The 15610-nt window shown below is 43.3% G+C and overlaps 1 protein-coding gene across 1 annotated transcript in view; it reads left to right on the forward strand.

Annotated features, from left to right (window-relative positions):
• NOL10 (nucleolar protein 10) overlaps positions 1–15610 on the forward strand; it is an 80292-nt gene that overhangs the window by 19242 nt on the left and 45440 nt on the right. Inside the window, exons 10-13 of the mRNA XM_019650050.1 lie at positions 1429–1507; positions 2668–2817; positions 5264–5330; positions 13978–14030. Coding sequence (XP_019505595.1) covers positions 1429–1507; positions 2668–2817; positions 5264–5330; positions 13978–14030 — 349 coding nt within the window. The remainder of the gene's footprint in view (positions 1–1428; positions 1508–2667; positions 2818–5263; positions 5331–13977; positions 14031–15610) is intronic.

Here is a 15610-nt window from a genome sequence, read left to right on the forward strand (position 1 = left end):
AGTGTCACTGGCCCTCATATGTGGGATCCGAACCGGGGCCCTCTGGCATCCCAAGCGAGTTCTTAACCATCGCGCCACTCGGCCGGCCCGTGATTTTATTTTTTATGCTTAGCTTAATTTTTTCCTACACAAACATTATAAGCTGTCAACCTCTGTTATTTGACAGAAGTGGAGTTCTGGAAGGTGGAGCCAATACAATAAGAGAAAGAAATAAGTGTAAATATTGGATTGAGATGGCCAGACTGTTGTTATTTGCAGATGACATGATTATTTGCCTGAGAAACACAGTAGAATCAACTGGAACACTGTGGGAACTAATATGAGAATTAAGTAAATTGGTTACAAAATCAATGTACAAAATCAGTGGCTTTGATATTTATCAGCATTGTCAATTAGAAAGATACAGTGAAAAACAGTTCTCATTTATAACAACAAAAATTGTAAAACACTAAGAGATAAATAAACTTAGTACTTAACTGAAGAAAATGACAAAATTTTATTAAGAGAAAAAAATTTGAGTAAGTGAAGAAAAATAATATTTTACTACACTGAAAACTGATTTGAAAGCTCATTTTGAAGAGTAAATGACTACAAATGATGTGGCCTCAAGGTTTCAAACTGATGCTTCATCGTAGCGATGGGGTGAGGCTTTAAGTGGCGCAAGAGACTTGAGGATGCCGGCAGTCAGCGGCCTGCACTCTAGGTCCTGGTCCAAGGCCACGAAGACAGTAGTTTGGAAATCAGGACTGTTGTCCGCTTCTGACTTGTGGCCTAGCGTCCTTGCCACCACAGGCATTGCTTTGGATGCTGATACTCTCGGGTGCTGAGTGAGAAGCATATTTCAGATTCATAGCCAAAACCATTCATCAGTTTTTGTTTCTCTTAGAGATTCTTGGGTCCCCATTTGGACCCTAGTCTTTTATTTTAGTTTGACATAGCTAAGTTTAAAAGGGGAAATGGATATACCCATGCCTGAATATACGATCGTTTTTTCTTAAGCAAAAAGGGGGTGTTTCTATAAATACCTTATCCTGGTTTAATTAAAATGAAAGATTTTATCATACTGATGCTTTTTAAATTGGTTTTATATATTCAGAAGCTTTTTTGTTTGTTTGTAGCTACTTTGAGAATATTTCTTACAGTTTTTAAAGATAGATTACATTTATATGTAAATCTTATTTTTTATTTTGATTAAGAAAGTTTGTCCGGCCCGAGCTGAGCTGCCACTGAGCTGCCAACAGGTGGCAGGATGGCTCAGCTAAAAGAAAAAAAAAAAAAAAAGAAAGAAAGTTTGGCTACAATGTCCTTTTAAACAGAAGGCTAGAAATATGATTTTCCCCATTAGTCTTAAAGTGAAGATTAATAAGGAATTTGTTATTTGGAAGGTTTGGCCTTATATACATGGCATACGAATATCTTGCCTTTCAGGATAAACAGTTTACCAACAATCTCCGCTTTGAAATTTAATGGCGCATTGACCATGGCAGTTGGAACATCCACAGGGCAGGTAAATACGTTTAAGTTGGAAGCTTCACCCGTAAGTGAGCATTTCAGAGGTGTGTACCATGGGAAACATCCACACACCTATCGGCTGTGGGAACACAATGGGGCATCATTGCTTTGGCCAGAGTACTGCAGAATGCAGTGCTCTTGTAGAGCACCTAGAGAAATGCTGATTCCGGCCTTAATGGTGGACCCGAGAGGCGCTCAAGCCAGAGCTACAGCAGGGCACGCCTCCGACATTCTTTTGTCTGCGGTTTGGAACAGCGCTGTCCACAGTGTGTGTGGAACAGAATTCTGTGGTCAGAAGAGTTTGGAATTCTGCCCAGTTTTTACTGTTGGAGAGTCATAGTGCATTTAAATACTATATGGAAGGCTTTGAGAATGCCTGTAGATAAGAAATGTGTTTCATAAATATTTCCAAACTGTATTTGTCCAAGGCATCTGTTTTTCACTTAGCACCATGAACCAAATCCCATGCAGTGAGTGGTCGGGAACACACCTCAGCGAATGCTAGTCTGAGAAGTACGGAGGCGATCACTGCAGAGGTTTAACTCCATCTTTTCTTTTCTTCATGGCATAGCCCACACGCTTGTGCGTTTGCTCTCCCCCCAGAACAGGTCTGAGAACCTGCTTCTAGTAGAGTTACTACCTCTGTCCTCAAGGTCTAGAGAGGACCTGGGCTGAAGCTCTAACTGTCCCAGGCCCCTTGCCTCCTGTGACAGGGCTCGGAACCCTGCCTTCCTACCCCCAGTCACAGCCTTGCCACCTCTTCTGTCTTCAATCTACCAGGACTGTCGTCTTTATGCCTTTTATTCTTGTTTCTGTCCCTTGCTGTGACAGTGCTTGGTACATAGTCGGCCCACAGTGTGTATATATGTATTGAATGCACACAAATGCTTACGGACTTTCCTTTTTGTTCCTTTCTTAGTATAGCTCAGAGGTTCTAAAGCTTAGTGTGCCTAAAAGTTACTCTCAGGGTTGAATTCATAAAACCATGTACCTTAAGAGTAAGTTAGATTCCTCTAGAGCATGTTTGGTGGCTAACTTTAGGATGTCCACAAAAAGGTAACGAAACAAATGACAGCCACTTTTCTAAGTTTTAAAAGTTGCTTTTTAAGAGAAAGTATTTTGTTTAAACAGAAATAACTTGTTTTTTTCTTTTAGGTTTTATTATATGATCTTCGATCTGATAAACCACTGCTAGTGAAGGATCACCAGTATGGGCTGCCCATTAAGTCCATTCATTTCCAAGATTCATTAGATTTGATTTTGTCTGCAGACTCTCGAATTATCAAAATGTGGAATAAGAACTCAGTACGTATTTTTTTAATTGAAATTATTTATTTGCATACTTTCCTAATGTTCCTTTTCTTTCTGTTGCCTTTTTTGAGTAATGTGGGTTCTTAAGAAAGAGATACTAGGTATTCATTGGGGAACTTAGTTGGAAGCTGTTACTTCAGGATAGATAATGTTCATATTTAGATAAAGTAGTCAAGATTGTTCTATTCGCATTAAAGACGTTTTCCTGATTTGCTAGAACTGGTGTGCGTGTTTACATGTTCAGTTAGGTTGAGAGTAAATCCTTGTTTAAAAAATTTGATCCGTAAGAAACCCCCTAGATCTTGAGGCTGTCTCACAACCTTAGGAAAGTTTTTATGAATTACTAATTGTCTTTCTATGTCAATATTATTGTACATCTCAATTTCATACCTTTTCCCCATCTTGGGTTTTAGAAATGACACCTATACAACAATTTCTCACACTATTTTTATTAAAAACGATTTTCTTAAGAATGTTTGATGTTGTCTCTCCTCAGTTCCAAGTATTATTTAAAAAGTAACATATATTGCTGGTTTTAATCTGCCTTCTGCTTTTTATTTTAAAACCTAAGTCTTTTGAGAGAAGTAAAGGTTAGTTCATTAACTAAAAGGGAAAAACAATCATTCAGTATAGCAATTGCTTTTAAGAGTTCTTTGCATTTAATTAATTACAAACTTAGCATCTTTAGTCAAAAAGTGTCACTTCTTTATTTTCCCTTTTCATCTTTGAGATGAATGGAGTGGAAAGCCCAGTGGCCTCAGCATCAGGGCCTGTGCTCAGGGCGGAGAAGCTCCCTGTGGCCCCATCACCATTCAGATACTTGTCAGAGTCCCTGGCTGCTTGGACCATTACTTTGGTTTTTAATTTTCGTTTGTTAACTCCCCAAGTATAGACCTTTCTTTTTCCCTCCAGACCTCTGTGGAGCTTTGGAGTTATCCTGGGGTGTGTTCTGCCTGTGCACTGGTAACACATAGCTCCCTCTTGTGACCATTTTCATTTTATTCTTGGAAGAACTAACTACCCTGATGACCACTAGGGAACTGACTATGCTACTTACTACTGTGGGCTTTGAGTTGGGAGGGTTTTGAGGGCTTTCTTAAGTTTCATGGTGTCTCAGGCTGGAGTTTTCTCTGCTCCTTCTCTGATAATCCAAACTAATTTACTTTAAAACTATTTATTTTTAATACTACAAATGCAGACACTTAATTCTAAAGATTCATAAGATACTGGTAAAGTAGAAGTTACCCTTGACCTGGCTTGAGCCTACCGAAAGCTAATGACCATCAGTGTGGATGTGTCTTCCCGGACCCTTTAACTGCTGAATAGTTTCCCATAATGTGGATTTGTTAACTGTGGCACCTTTTCTTTTTTGTTTCATACTATTATAGTCCCCTTGTTCCCCTACCTTTTTTCTTCCCTCTTTCTGTCCTGTTTCAATGGGAATTTGAGAAGAAAGGGAGGTAGCTGTGTGAATTTCATAGTCTTGAATTAAAACTTGGCTTCTGTGTTTCCCTGAGCCTGAAATAACCATCTTCCTTGTACTTTAACTCTACCTCCCCCTGCCATGGGAGTCCCTAATAATGAGTTAATACATGTAAGAGCTGGCAGACATTTTCAGCGTCGGCTCTTGAAATAATCACGCTGCAGTTGCTACAGTAAGTTTTATTTTGGCATTGTTATTATGACTAAATACTTCCTCTCGACCAACACCCAAATTTCTTGGTTTTGCTTGACTTGCTTTTCTTGTTTATCTTTTTCATCACCTTTTTCCATTCCCATCTTCTTATCTTCTGTCTTTTTTTCCTCTTACTTTCCTTCTCTTAATTTTTTAAAAAAGAGTACACGTCCCCTCACATTTAAAATAAAAATATCTCAGGCTTAACTATATAATAACTAACAATTGATGTATGTATAGGGTTTCGTTTTGTAAGCTATTTTATGTCCATTATTTTATTTGATCCCCCTCAAAACCTTGTGAGGTAGGTATGGCAGATATTGTCCTCTTTGTACACGTTGACCATCAATCTTCTTTGCTTTGTTTGAGTATGAGTTTAACTAGAGTGTGTTTTCCAGATTGTGAGAGGTTTTTTTAAGTTGATGTACAACTTTATTTTAAACTTGATCCTTTCCTGTTGTGTAGACATTATCTTTAAAACATTGTATTTATTTGATAAGTCATCTCTCTCTCAGGGCCTCGGTTTCTTCATCTCTAAAATGAGAGCGTTTGATAAGTTGATAAAATGAAATCTCTAAAATTTTTGAAAAAATCATTCAGTATAGCAATTGCTTTTAAATTTTGTGATTTCTATTAGGCAATTTTATTTCTTTACGTACCAGCATGTGGTTGAGTTACGTCTCGAGTGTATTTTCTTTATATGACATTGCCAAAAGCTGTCTTCCTTTAACTATTCTAATAATTCCTTTATGCTTACTCTTTTAGGGAAAAATATTTACTTCCTTGGAGCCAGAACATGACATTAATGATGTCTGCCTCTATCCCAACTCAGGTATGCCGTTTGTAGCCACGGGGCATTCAGTGAGACAGATCTAGGCCATGCTTTGTTGGGTTGTCAACTCATAAGACAGGGTTTGGCTTGGTCAGGACAATTTTTGGACATTGTATTTACTTGAAGAATCGAGCAGGAAGTAGTGTGGATGATTCAGAAAATGGCCCTTTTAGTGCCTCAGTCCTCAGCCAGCCTGGCTGTTAGTAGAAGCTGGTAACCATATATAGGCAAGTGGCAGGCGAGGCGCTGCGTTAGTGTGCTCGTCGGCTCTTCTACGTGATTAGTAATAGTGTGTGGGAATCGAGATTAGGGATTGGGAGAAGGCCAGGCTTGCCTGATAACAGACAAGGCTCGTGAAGCCACGGGTTTTGGTATATTCTGTGTCGTATGCTGTTCAGCAAATTACATGGCAGGTTTTGAGTTTAGCAATGCCTTTAAGGTAAATCCGTAAAAAATTGGGGTATGACAGAAAATGAGAACAGTTCCCACTCTCAAGCGGTGTTGGAGCCTGATGACAGACATGCACAGATAATTTTGCTGGAGGGATCCAGGCAGAGCAGGAAGAGTTGTGTTACGTATGTACAGACAGCACTTTGACAGTGTGTCAGAGAGGCTTCAGCCAGAGCAACCGGAGGAAATCGTACAGAGGTGTTTGTATTAGGTGTGGAGTGATGAGTGAAATTTGGTGGTCAAGTTGGGAGATGAGGTGATCTGTGAGAGAACAGTGTAAGAAGAGCAAAAAGGATGGGATGGGATGGACGGGACACGACACGACACGACGCGACACGTGAGGCTTGTTTGGGGAAAGGAAGCGCCTCACGTGCCAGCGCTGTGGTGGCCGTAGGAAGAAGGACGTGGGAAGGCAGGAATGACATGCGGAGTGTTTGGGCTCTGTCTGTAGTCTAGACCTGTTCAGTCTGCTTTCAGAAGGCAGTTGTGTCCGTCATGGAAAGAGCAGACCTGTTTTGAACTAAAACAAGTAGGAAGTGATATTCTGAGCCGAGATTGGGAGCATAAGAGGGAGAGCAAGTTTGGGAGAGAAAGATTATTCTTTTTTGAACACTTGAATGTTAGGAGGGGACAGGACAGTGGCAGTGTCCAGCAGAGGGTCTCAAAACTGGCTGCTCATCTGTGTCACCTGGGGAACTTTCTAAAGTGTACAGATTCCTGGGCCCCACCCCAAATGTACTGACTCGGAGCATCTAGGGGGCGGGCCCAGAAATGTGTTTTTTGGTTTTTTTTTTAGCTGAGCCATCCTGACACCTGTTGGCAGCTCAGCGGCAGCTCAGCTCGGGCCGGACTCGAACCGCTGTTGCTCAGAGCTCACACTCTTGAGAGAGCTCTTAACCAACTGAGCCACTCGGCCGGCCCCAGAAATGTGTATTTTTAATGTGCTTCCCAAGTGCGTGTGAAGTTTTGCCCTGACCCACACTGCATTGCACCGTAGAAAGTATGGTCTCGAGATGAGCAGGGCTGCAGATACAAAATCTTAAGACTTGTAAATAGAGGTTCTAGAAGTGGGAGTGAATGAGATTGCCTATGGGGAACATGGGGAGAGAGCAGAGAGCAGGACCTGGGGCCATGCAGAGGGAGGAGGAGGGGGAGGAGAGGGGGTGAGCAGCCAGCCGACAAGCTTAACAGGAAGGGACAAAGACGGTAAAAGAACCAGCAGTTTTTGGAATAGAATAGAAGCTAAGACAGGAGCCATTCAGTGAGCTACTGCTTAGCAAGCAGTCAGCGTCGCTGAAGTTGAGACAGGAAGGAAACAGCTAAGATCTATTAAATGAGCCTGTGGTGCCAACCTAAGTGACGATGCTGTAATGTTCACTTATCATTTAGTCTTTTTATAACCCTGTGTAGTTAGTGGTGCACTATTTTTTTCTTTTATCTCTTCTCTCTGTCCATCTGACTTTCTTACATCTCAGGAGGTGAGGAAAGTTGGGTAGTTTGCCCAGGGTTGGTCTCCCAGCTGGTGTGTGGCAGAGCCGCCTCATTCGAGCCGGCTGCCCCTGATTCTAGAGCCCACCCTTTCTACTTCCATGCTCCCCAGAAAGATGCGAAACTCTGCGTCTTTGTAGTTAGCTTTTCATCTATGATAGTTGAGAGGATTTAATTATAATAGTGGTGGAAAGTCAATTCTGATGAGTTCGGAATAAATGGCAGATGAGCATGCTGGGGTCCTAGTTAGTACTGAATGGTCTAAATGGGCCTGGGCTAAGCCTGAAGGTGAGGGAAGCCAGGTGGAATTGAAGTGGGAGCAATGGTGATTTTTTGCTGGATTGAGGGAGAGTTTGAGTGGAGGCAGAGAGTGATGAGAGAAAGTTCTCGACCTCAACTGTCCCATTTGGTGGCCATTGAGAACACACAGTGTGGCTACTCTGAATTGAGATGTGCTCTATGTATAAAATACACACCAGATTTCAAAAACATTGTATGAAAAAAATGCGAAGTAGATTGTTAATTTTTTATATTGATTATATATTGAAATGAAAACATTTTGGATTAATGGAGTTAATACAATATATTAAAATTAATTTTACCTTTTTTTTAAAGAATTTTTTTGGGGAATCGGGGGATGGGAACAGAAAAGTTGCTGTCCTTTTGTTCTTTGGTCTGGTTGTAGAGGACGTCGCTTCACTGGCCCATGTTGGTATTATGATCATTGTGCTCTTCCTGGGTGAGACAGATCGGTCGCCGGCCATTGGATGGCAGCTCACGGCGGCTCTTGTCAGCTCACCCCAGCTGCCGGCCGCTCACGCTGGCTGCCGGCCACTCATGGTAGCTCACTGTAGCCTACGCTGTCGCGGCAGCCCAGCTCCAGGTCGAACTGTTGTTCACCATCTTAGCTGTAGAGGGCGCAGCGTCACTGGCCCATGTGGGATCCGAACCGGCTGCCCTGCTGCTCAGAGCTCACACTCCCAAGCCAACTCTTAAGCAATGAGCCACTCGGCCGGCCCTTACCTTTTTGTTGTAATGTGTCTAGTAGAAAATTTTAAATCCTGTATGTGCTTCACATGATATATCCATAGGACAGTGCTGGTCTAGACGTGGAGACCTTTAACAGTTTAGGATGCCGATAAAGTGCAAGGTATTAAAAGTCAGCCGCGGGCAAGATGGTGCTTCTCCACCGAGCTTGGTGTTGATCTCATCAGAGGGGTGGTGTTCTGTTCCTGTAGTAGTCAAAATAGCATTCGCCCACCTAATAAGAACAGTCATTCCCTAATACTGCCTTACATCCATTCCATTTTCAGATGTCCCTAATTGTCCCCCAAATGCCTTTTTCTGCCCATTTTTGAAAACTAGAACATAATCAAGGTATATATTACATGTGTGTATTTAGTTTCTTTCAATCCAGAATAGTGCCTTCATCTCATCTTTTTTTTTTTCCTTCTCTGTGACACTGACTTTTCCAAGATCTGTAGTCTCGTGGAATGTCCCTCAGCCTGGATTTATGTCATTGTTTTTCATAGTCTAAAATGTTGTTTAACTCATTCCTGCAGCCCCTGTACTTTTTCTAAAATAGAAGTTAAATCTAACGGCTTGATGCACTGTAGGTCCAACATTTTGTGTTTATGTTTTGTTTTGTTTTTTTATTGGAGGGGGAGGAGGGCGCCAGGGCACCGCCCTGCCCAGGCCGCCCCGCCTGCGATGGTCCAGCATTTTGGACCAGAACAATGCCCAGGGCTGCTGGGTCCTCCCTGTCAGCTCTCATCCCGTTGCGTCAGCCCCGGGCCTGTGAGGATATGTGGTCACACTGTGAGGGAACCACCAGGTCTCTTCATTGCCAAGTTCAGTTTTCTGAAAGGTAAAAATTTTAAGAGTGCTGCTTGGGACAGAGGCTATGACTTTACTGTCAGATGACCGGTGAGAGGCTAATCAAACACAAAACGAGCCGAGTGTATTTCATGCGACAGCAAGTGCAGTCAGGCAAGTGCCTCAACTGCTGCGCTTGGGTTTGGATCCACGAGGTTGATTCCTGTGCGCCGGTCCTTCCTTTGCTTCACCACTCCTCCTCCCTTTAACGCTGTTCTGTGTGCTTTGTGCTTAATCAATATATTAGGAAAGCTAAAACGTTCCTCCTCCTATGTCTTCTCATTTACTCATTTTGGAGTGATTAAAGCCAAATCACGATGACTCTTTTGTAATGCTTTCTAATACTCAGACTGCTCAGATATTGGGAAGTGGTTCCAATATCTGGCCCCGTGGGGGCCTCCTGGCCCCCCTTGGCCTCTGCTCCTCTTGTTCATTCAGCTGTTTCAGCATCAGGCAGTGTCTGTGGGTCAGGGTGCCCCAGAGGCAGCACTGCCCTGCAACTTAGGTGCACATCCACCTTGTGCGGCGCTTGCTGAGCTCACATGTGCCGAGCCCCGCCCCAGCCCTGTGGGATCAGAGCTACTGGTGGAGAGAAAGACCTAATTCAGGCTTCGTGATTGTGCAGATTACCCAACTTCCGTTTTCTCACCCGCCTGTACATGGCTCTGGAGACTGCCTCTACCGTTAAATGTGCAGCAGCCTTTCATTCTCTGTCTGTATCTTCTCCGTACAGAGAAAGGAGCTGCTCGCTCGGGTCACCTGTGAGGATCCTTGGTGCTCTGTATAGTAGAGTCACAGCTCCAGACCCTATCAGACAGCGCTGATCACATGGGTAGGAGCGTCCCTGCCCATCCCCCGCGCAGTTAGCACTCATTGATCGGCAGCGCTGAGCTCTTCACCGCAGCGACAATGCCATGTGTTTTACTGCAGCGCTTCTCAGATGTAGCTGGTGAAGGACCAGGGTTTTGTTTTTTCTTTGTTTTCAAATTTCCAGTCCATTGCAGATTGATACGATATTTTTGTAAAATACAATAAAAGTGAACTACTAGAAAGAGGACCACACATTTGGATCTCACCGCAATGCTGAATTGCTCGTACAGGTTGCTAAATTCTTCCTCTCCATTTCTGTACTTCCCTGCCAGCCCAGCACTGGCTTTCAGGCTGGCCCTGGGAGCACACTGAGTAGTCCTGGCAGAGAGCACCATTTCTGATTTCGAGCTGTGGGCTTCAGTGCGTCCGTTAGCACCTGCAGACGAGGATGGACATGGCGTGTTTCCGGGAGGGCGCTGTGGTATCGGAGTCTCTTTCCTCTCGGTCACACCTGGCAGCGCCTTGTACACTGTACTCTGTCTCCCCCTGGAGGTGTTTTCTTTCGATTCTTGGTGCTGATGTCTTTCCTTGCCTTTTAAAATTCATATTTTTGTTGAAACCATAATAAACATCAATATAAAGGAAGTTAAAAGGAAAAACCATACATAATTTCACATTACTCTTCTCATTCGAGAAATTCATGTATTAATCATGTACTCGTACTTTTTAAATTGTCCTTACACTAGATGTAATAATTTTCTTTTGCTTTTCAGTTTGACATTATATTTGAAAGTTTCCATGTTGCTATATGGACTTTATATTTGTGCTTTTTAACTGTTTATTACTTGATTATGCAAGAAGTCTTTTCAGTTGGTCTTAGTTATTGGAGTTTTAGAGTCCCGTGTCACACGGGCTTTGGAATCAGCAGCTGCTCTGCTTACGCGCTGTGTGGTGACCTTGGCAAATGCCCTGACTTCCTGAGGCTGCTTCTTACCTGTGGATAAAGCGCCTGGCACAGTGCTTCACACTCTTCTCATCTTCCTTCTTGCCCCACTGCCTCTTTCTTTCACTGGTTTCATTTTTCTGCTCCTTTCTTGTTAGGAACTTCCAGGACCCCTCGGGCTCTGTGTGGTTGTTTGTGTCTCTCATTCGTAATTGGATTCAGTCCTGACCTTCCCCACTTTACTTTGGTCGGAGGTCAGCTTGTATCGTTGTCCATATATGGCCAAGTGAGATCTTCCTCCTTTATAGAAAACAGTCTGCTGAGTCCAGTCTGAATTCTTCTGTGTAATTAGATTAGAGCCCTTTCTGCGGTTTGTTGGCTACATGTGGCTGTGTTTCCTTGTGAATGTTCAGGGTTCAGGGTTGAGCCAGTGAGGCCGGGCCTAGGGGATGGGATGTCTTTTCAAGAGCCTTCTTGTTGGTTGTAACATGTCTCTTCAGTCCTCGGAACATCATCTTTAATCACGTCTCCGGGGCTAGAAGTGTAGGCAGTGCTGCTCGGGAGGCCAGGGAAGCGTCAGTAGAGGCTGTGTCCTCCCATGCCGACCTCAGGGAACATTTGTTTCCAGGGCCAGAAAAAGTACCCAGATGAAAAGCCATGAGGGCTACAGGCTATGAAAATGTCTCTGATTTTTGTTGTGTTCTAATTCAGACTATTATTATTATTTTTTTTTAACTTTATTGGGGAACAATGTGTTTTTTCCAGGACCTATCATCTCCAAGTCAAGTTGTTGTCCTTCAATCTTAGTTGTGGAGGGCGCAGCTCAGCTCCAAGTCCAGTCACCATTTTCAATCTAGTTGCGGGGGGTGCAGCCCACCATCCCATGCAGGAGTCGAACTGGCAACCTTGTTGTTAAGACCACACTCTTTAACCAACTGAGTCATCTGGCTGCCCACCGGCAGCTCAACAGCAATTCAGCTCAAGTGGCCTTCAATCTGGTTGTAGAGGGTGCAGCTCACTAGCCCATGTGGGAATCGAACCAGCAACCCTGTTGCTCAGAGCACGTGCTCTAACCAACTGAGCCACCCAGCTGCCCCAGACACATGTTCTCGTTTTTCTCGACTTCACTATGTGCTTTTGGATGTCTTCATGGTGCATACTTGTGATTTGGTAAGGGTTGGTTCAGGGCTAGCGCCCACTTTGGAGTCACGTGGAAGATGTGGGTCTGCTGAGATAGCCTGCTTTCTGATTAGTCGTTTACCTCATCTATCTAAGCATTTCTTTTCTGTAACAACGTAAATATCCTTTTTACAAGCTTTTGTAGTCACAAAAGAACAGCAAAAAATACTTGAAAACAGAATCAAATCATTGTCCTTAACAGTTGGTGTATTTAATTATGATTACGTGGTCTGACAATCCAAATGTCTTCCCTCTGTGGACTTCTCTATTGTATTTTACAAATAGATTTTTAAAATGAGTATAATTTGGTTGATTTGTGAAAGTATTTAAAAACAAGAGCTCTTGAGTTTAAACCTTAGCTCTAAAATTCTCTAGCTTGTGACGGGACATGTGTCCCTTTGAGCTTTGTTTATTGATCTATAAAAAGGGGACGATGTTAGTTCTCATTTCAGAGAGTTGTTGCATGTTCACTAAGATAATATATGTGAAAGTCCTTAGTAAATTATAAAGGACTCCCCAAGTGGTTGCTGATTTCCATTTTATTGAAAGTGCATCGTTCTGGAAGGGGGCTCTGAGGATTGGAGCTGCTTCAAGAGACCTTGGGGGAGGAGTAGGTTGCAAATGTGGCCGAGAACAGAACAAAACTGAGACATCTAAATACTTTGCTTCTATACCAAAGAGTCAGGGGTTCATAGGGTACTGTTGTTTCTAGGGCTACAGAGAAGCCTTTAATGAATGCCGGAAAGTTGTCTCTTATGTCAATTTTGCTTTCTTAAAATGGTGACCCGAGAAGACTACATTATTAAGCACTCTGTTGGTTTAGCCTGTTAAAATTCCTTTGAGAGTTAATTATTTGGTATAGTAAGGACTATTAGATTCTTTGCTGGTGTAGCTCCACATAGCATTTCCCTGAAGTCGTTTTGATTTCAATTCAGGTGTGAAGTTTAATTCATATATTAGGAACTACTTTGCTGTGACATTTGGTGGGAAATACTTTACCTTGGTTCTTTGATTCCTAACTGAGAAAAGGAAGTCTTTCTTTTTAACTTCCTTGTTATTAGTATAATAAATATTGGGTTGTCGGAAAAGTCATGACACATTTTTGCAACGAAAAACATAGAAAAAATACGTCATGACTTTTTCCACAACCCAATAGTACATCAAAACTACATTTTACCTGTGTGTCTGAAGCTTAAAACTTTCCCCCTCAAAAATGATGCCAGTGGCCAGCTGAGTGGCTTGTTGGTTAAGAGTTGGCCTGGGACACCAGCTCTGAGCAGCAGGGCACCGGTTCGGATCCCACATGAGGGCCAGTGACACTGCGCCCTCTACAGCTAAGATGGTGAACAACAGCTCGACCTGGAGCTGGGCTGCCGGGAGTCACTGGTGACGGCGTAGGCTGCAGTGGGGCTGGCCGGCAGCTGGCATGAGCTTTCGTGAGCCGCCATCAGCGGCCGTTCAATGGCCAGCAACCGATCTGCCTCAGCTGGGAAGAGCGCAATGATAATACCAACATGGTCCAGTGAAGCGATGTCCTCCATAGCTGGACTGAAGAACAGGGGGACAGCAGCTTGTCTGTTCCCCTTCCCAGATTCCCCAACTCTGTTTCCTCCCCCAATTCCCCAATAAAATCTTTAAAAAAAAATGATGCCAAACTGTATGTAGGCCTGGGCACTTTCTGGTGGGAACTGCTTGTTTACTTAGCCAATACAGGTGATCTTGGAAACTTAAGGTGCCCCACCTGGCAGGGTGACGGACTGAAGCCCACCACCTGAGCCCTAGGGTGTCTGGCTGCCAAACACTGTGTTCTGAGCACCTCGGGCATTTCAAAATGTAAAACTACTAGGAAAGGGTACTTTTCTCTTCCCCGTGTGTTTACCTTTTCTTTGTGTTTATTTTTAGGAATGCTTCTGACTGCCAATGAAACCCCCAAGATGGGCATCTATTACATTCCGGTAAGAATACAAATGGGAGTTTGGTAAAAATAGCGCAAGCAAAGATGCTTTATTTTTAAACTGGGTCTATTGAGGGACTTTGGGTCTGCATGTGGCAGTGTAAATTATACACTGTGGACCCACTTGTAGCTTCACATGGCTTCCTGGAGCCTGTAAAACAATGCTTAACCATTCTTTCATGGGAAACTACTTAATGTCACATTAAAACAGACATTAGAAATGAGTCTTTATTCCAGGTTTACATTTGGTTTTTGTTTCCAAGTATTTCAGAATCTTAAACTTTCAGCTATTAGTGATCAAGGGGTCAAATTCTAAAGAACTTTAGAGTTGTGAGCTCTCTATAATCACTGTCAAGCCTCTAGTTATGAAAGTTCTTTATACTTACGATCGTTCTTTTGTAATACCTTGTCCATGTGTGTATTCCCCCCACCCCCCCAAAAAAGTATTCTGGTTGATGTTAACTTTCTGTGGTTTCTGGAAACCGGTTTGTTGTGGAAAGCCCTTTGAGATGTTTCTTTTGATTGATAGTAGAATGAAGGCCATTCAAACAGCAACTTCTCCTGAGGTATCATTCATTCCTTTTCCCTGGACTTGCACAGATATTGCTTTCATATTCCTATCAGTTTATCCATTTTTCCTTGTTTGCATCTGTTCAGTAAATATTTAATGATGGCAACACTGTGTGTCAAGCACAGTGCTATATGCTGGCTGTATAATAGTGTATAGGGTACTGCCCCTTTCCTCAAGGAGTTCGTTGGTAGGGAATAAAACAAGAAGGCAGGCAATTTCAGTTCAGTTGATGAATGCTATAACAGAGGTAAGGAAGGGTACTCTAAGCACTTGCGAGGGGAGACACTTAACCCCATGTGGGGCTGGGAACTGGTGGGAAGAGGGGAGGACACCCAGAGAAACCTTCCATAGAAATTGGCTTCTAAGGGGGGATTGGAAGGCTGGTTCTGTATACCGGAAGAAGAGGGTGGGGTGCAGAATGGGAGAAGCATCTTGCAAGTAGAGAGAAGAGTGTGTGCAGAGATCAGGGAGAAAGTAATTTACATGGCTGAGCATTGGAGCCAGAGGTTTGGGGTGAGATCTGAGGTTGAAGAGACACTCAGCAGCCAGATCGCAAAGCTCATAGAAACCAGGTGTGGAACTACAGGGCATGCAGTCCTGGAAAAGTTTTAAGCGGGGGAGTAGTACGACCAGATTTGCATTTTTGGAAGGACTGTTGGCTGTGCCACAAGGAGAATGGATTAGATAGGATCTAATCCGGAGGCAACAAGCACAGGATGTAGCAACCTACTGAAGAGATCATGGTATCTGTGTTACCTGGACCAAGCCTCCCATTTTCGTAGTTGGAGCTTTTGGGGTTCCGGGATAATTTGAGAGAAGTCTGATCTGGCAGGCAGTAATTTCAGAGGTTTATGATCCTTGAGTTGCCAAATGGCACACCTCAGAGGTGTTCATTGAAGGAGACTCATGTAGTTCCCCAGAAATGCCTTCCCTCGTGCAGCATTAGTGTCAGCCCCCTTGGGGAATGTTGTCAGGAGAGGCAGAATAAAGCAGCTTGCCCCCAACCTTTA

This window comes from Hipposideros armiger, unplaced genomic scaffold (genome assembly GCF_001890085.2).
Source record: "Hipposideros armiger isolate ML-2016 unplaced genomic scaffold, ASM189008v1 scaffold_137, whole genome shotgun sequence".
Taxonomy (NCBI): domain Eukaryota; kingdom Metazoa; phylum Chordata; class Mammalia; order Chiroptera; family Hipposideridae; genus Hipposideros; species Hipposideros armiger.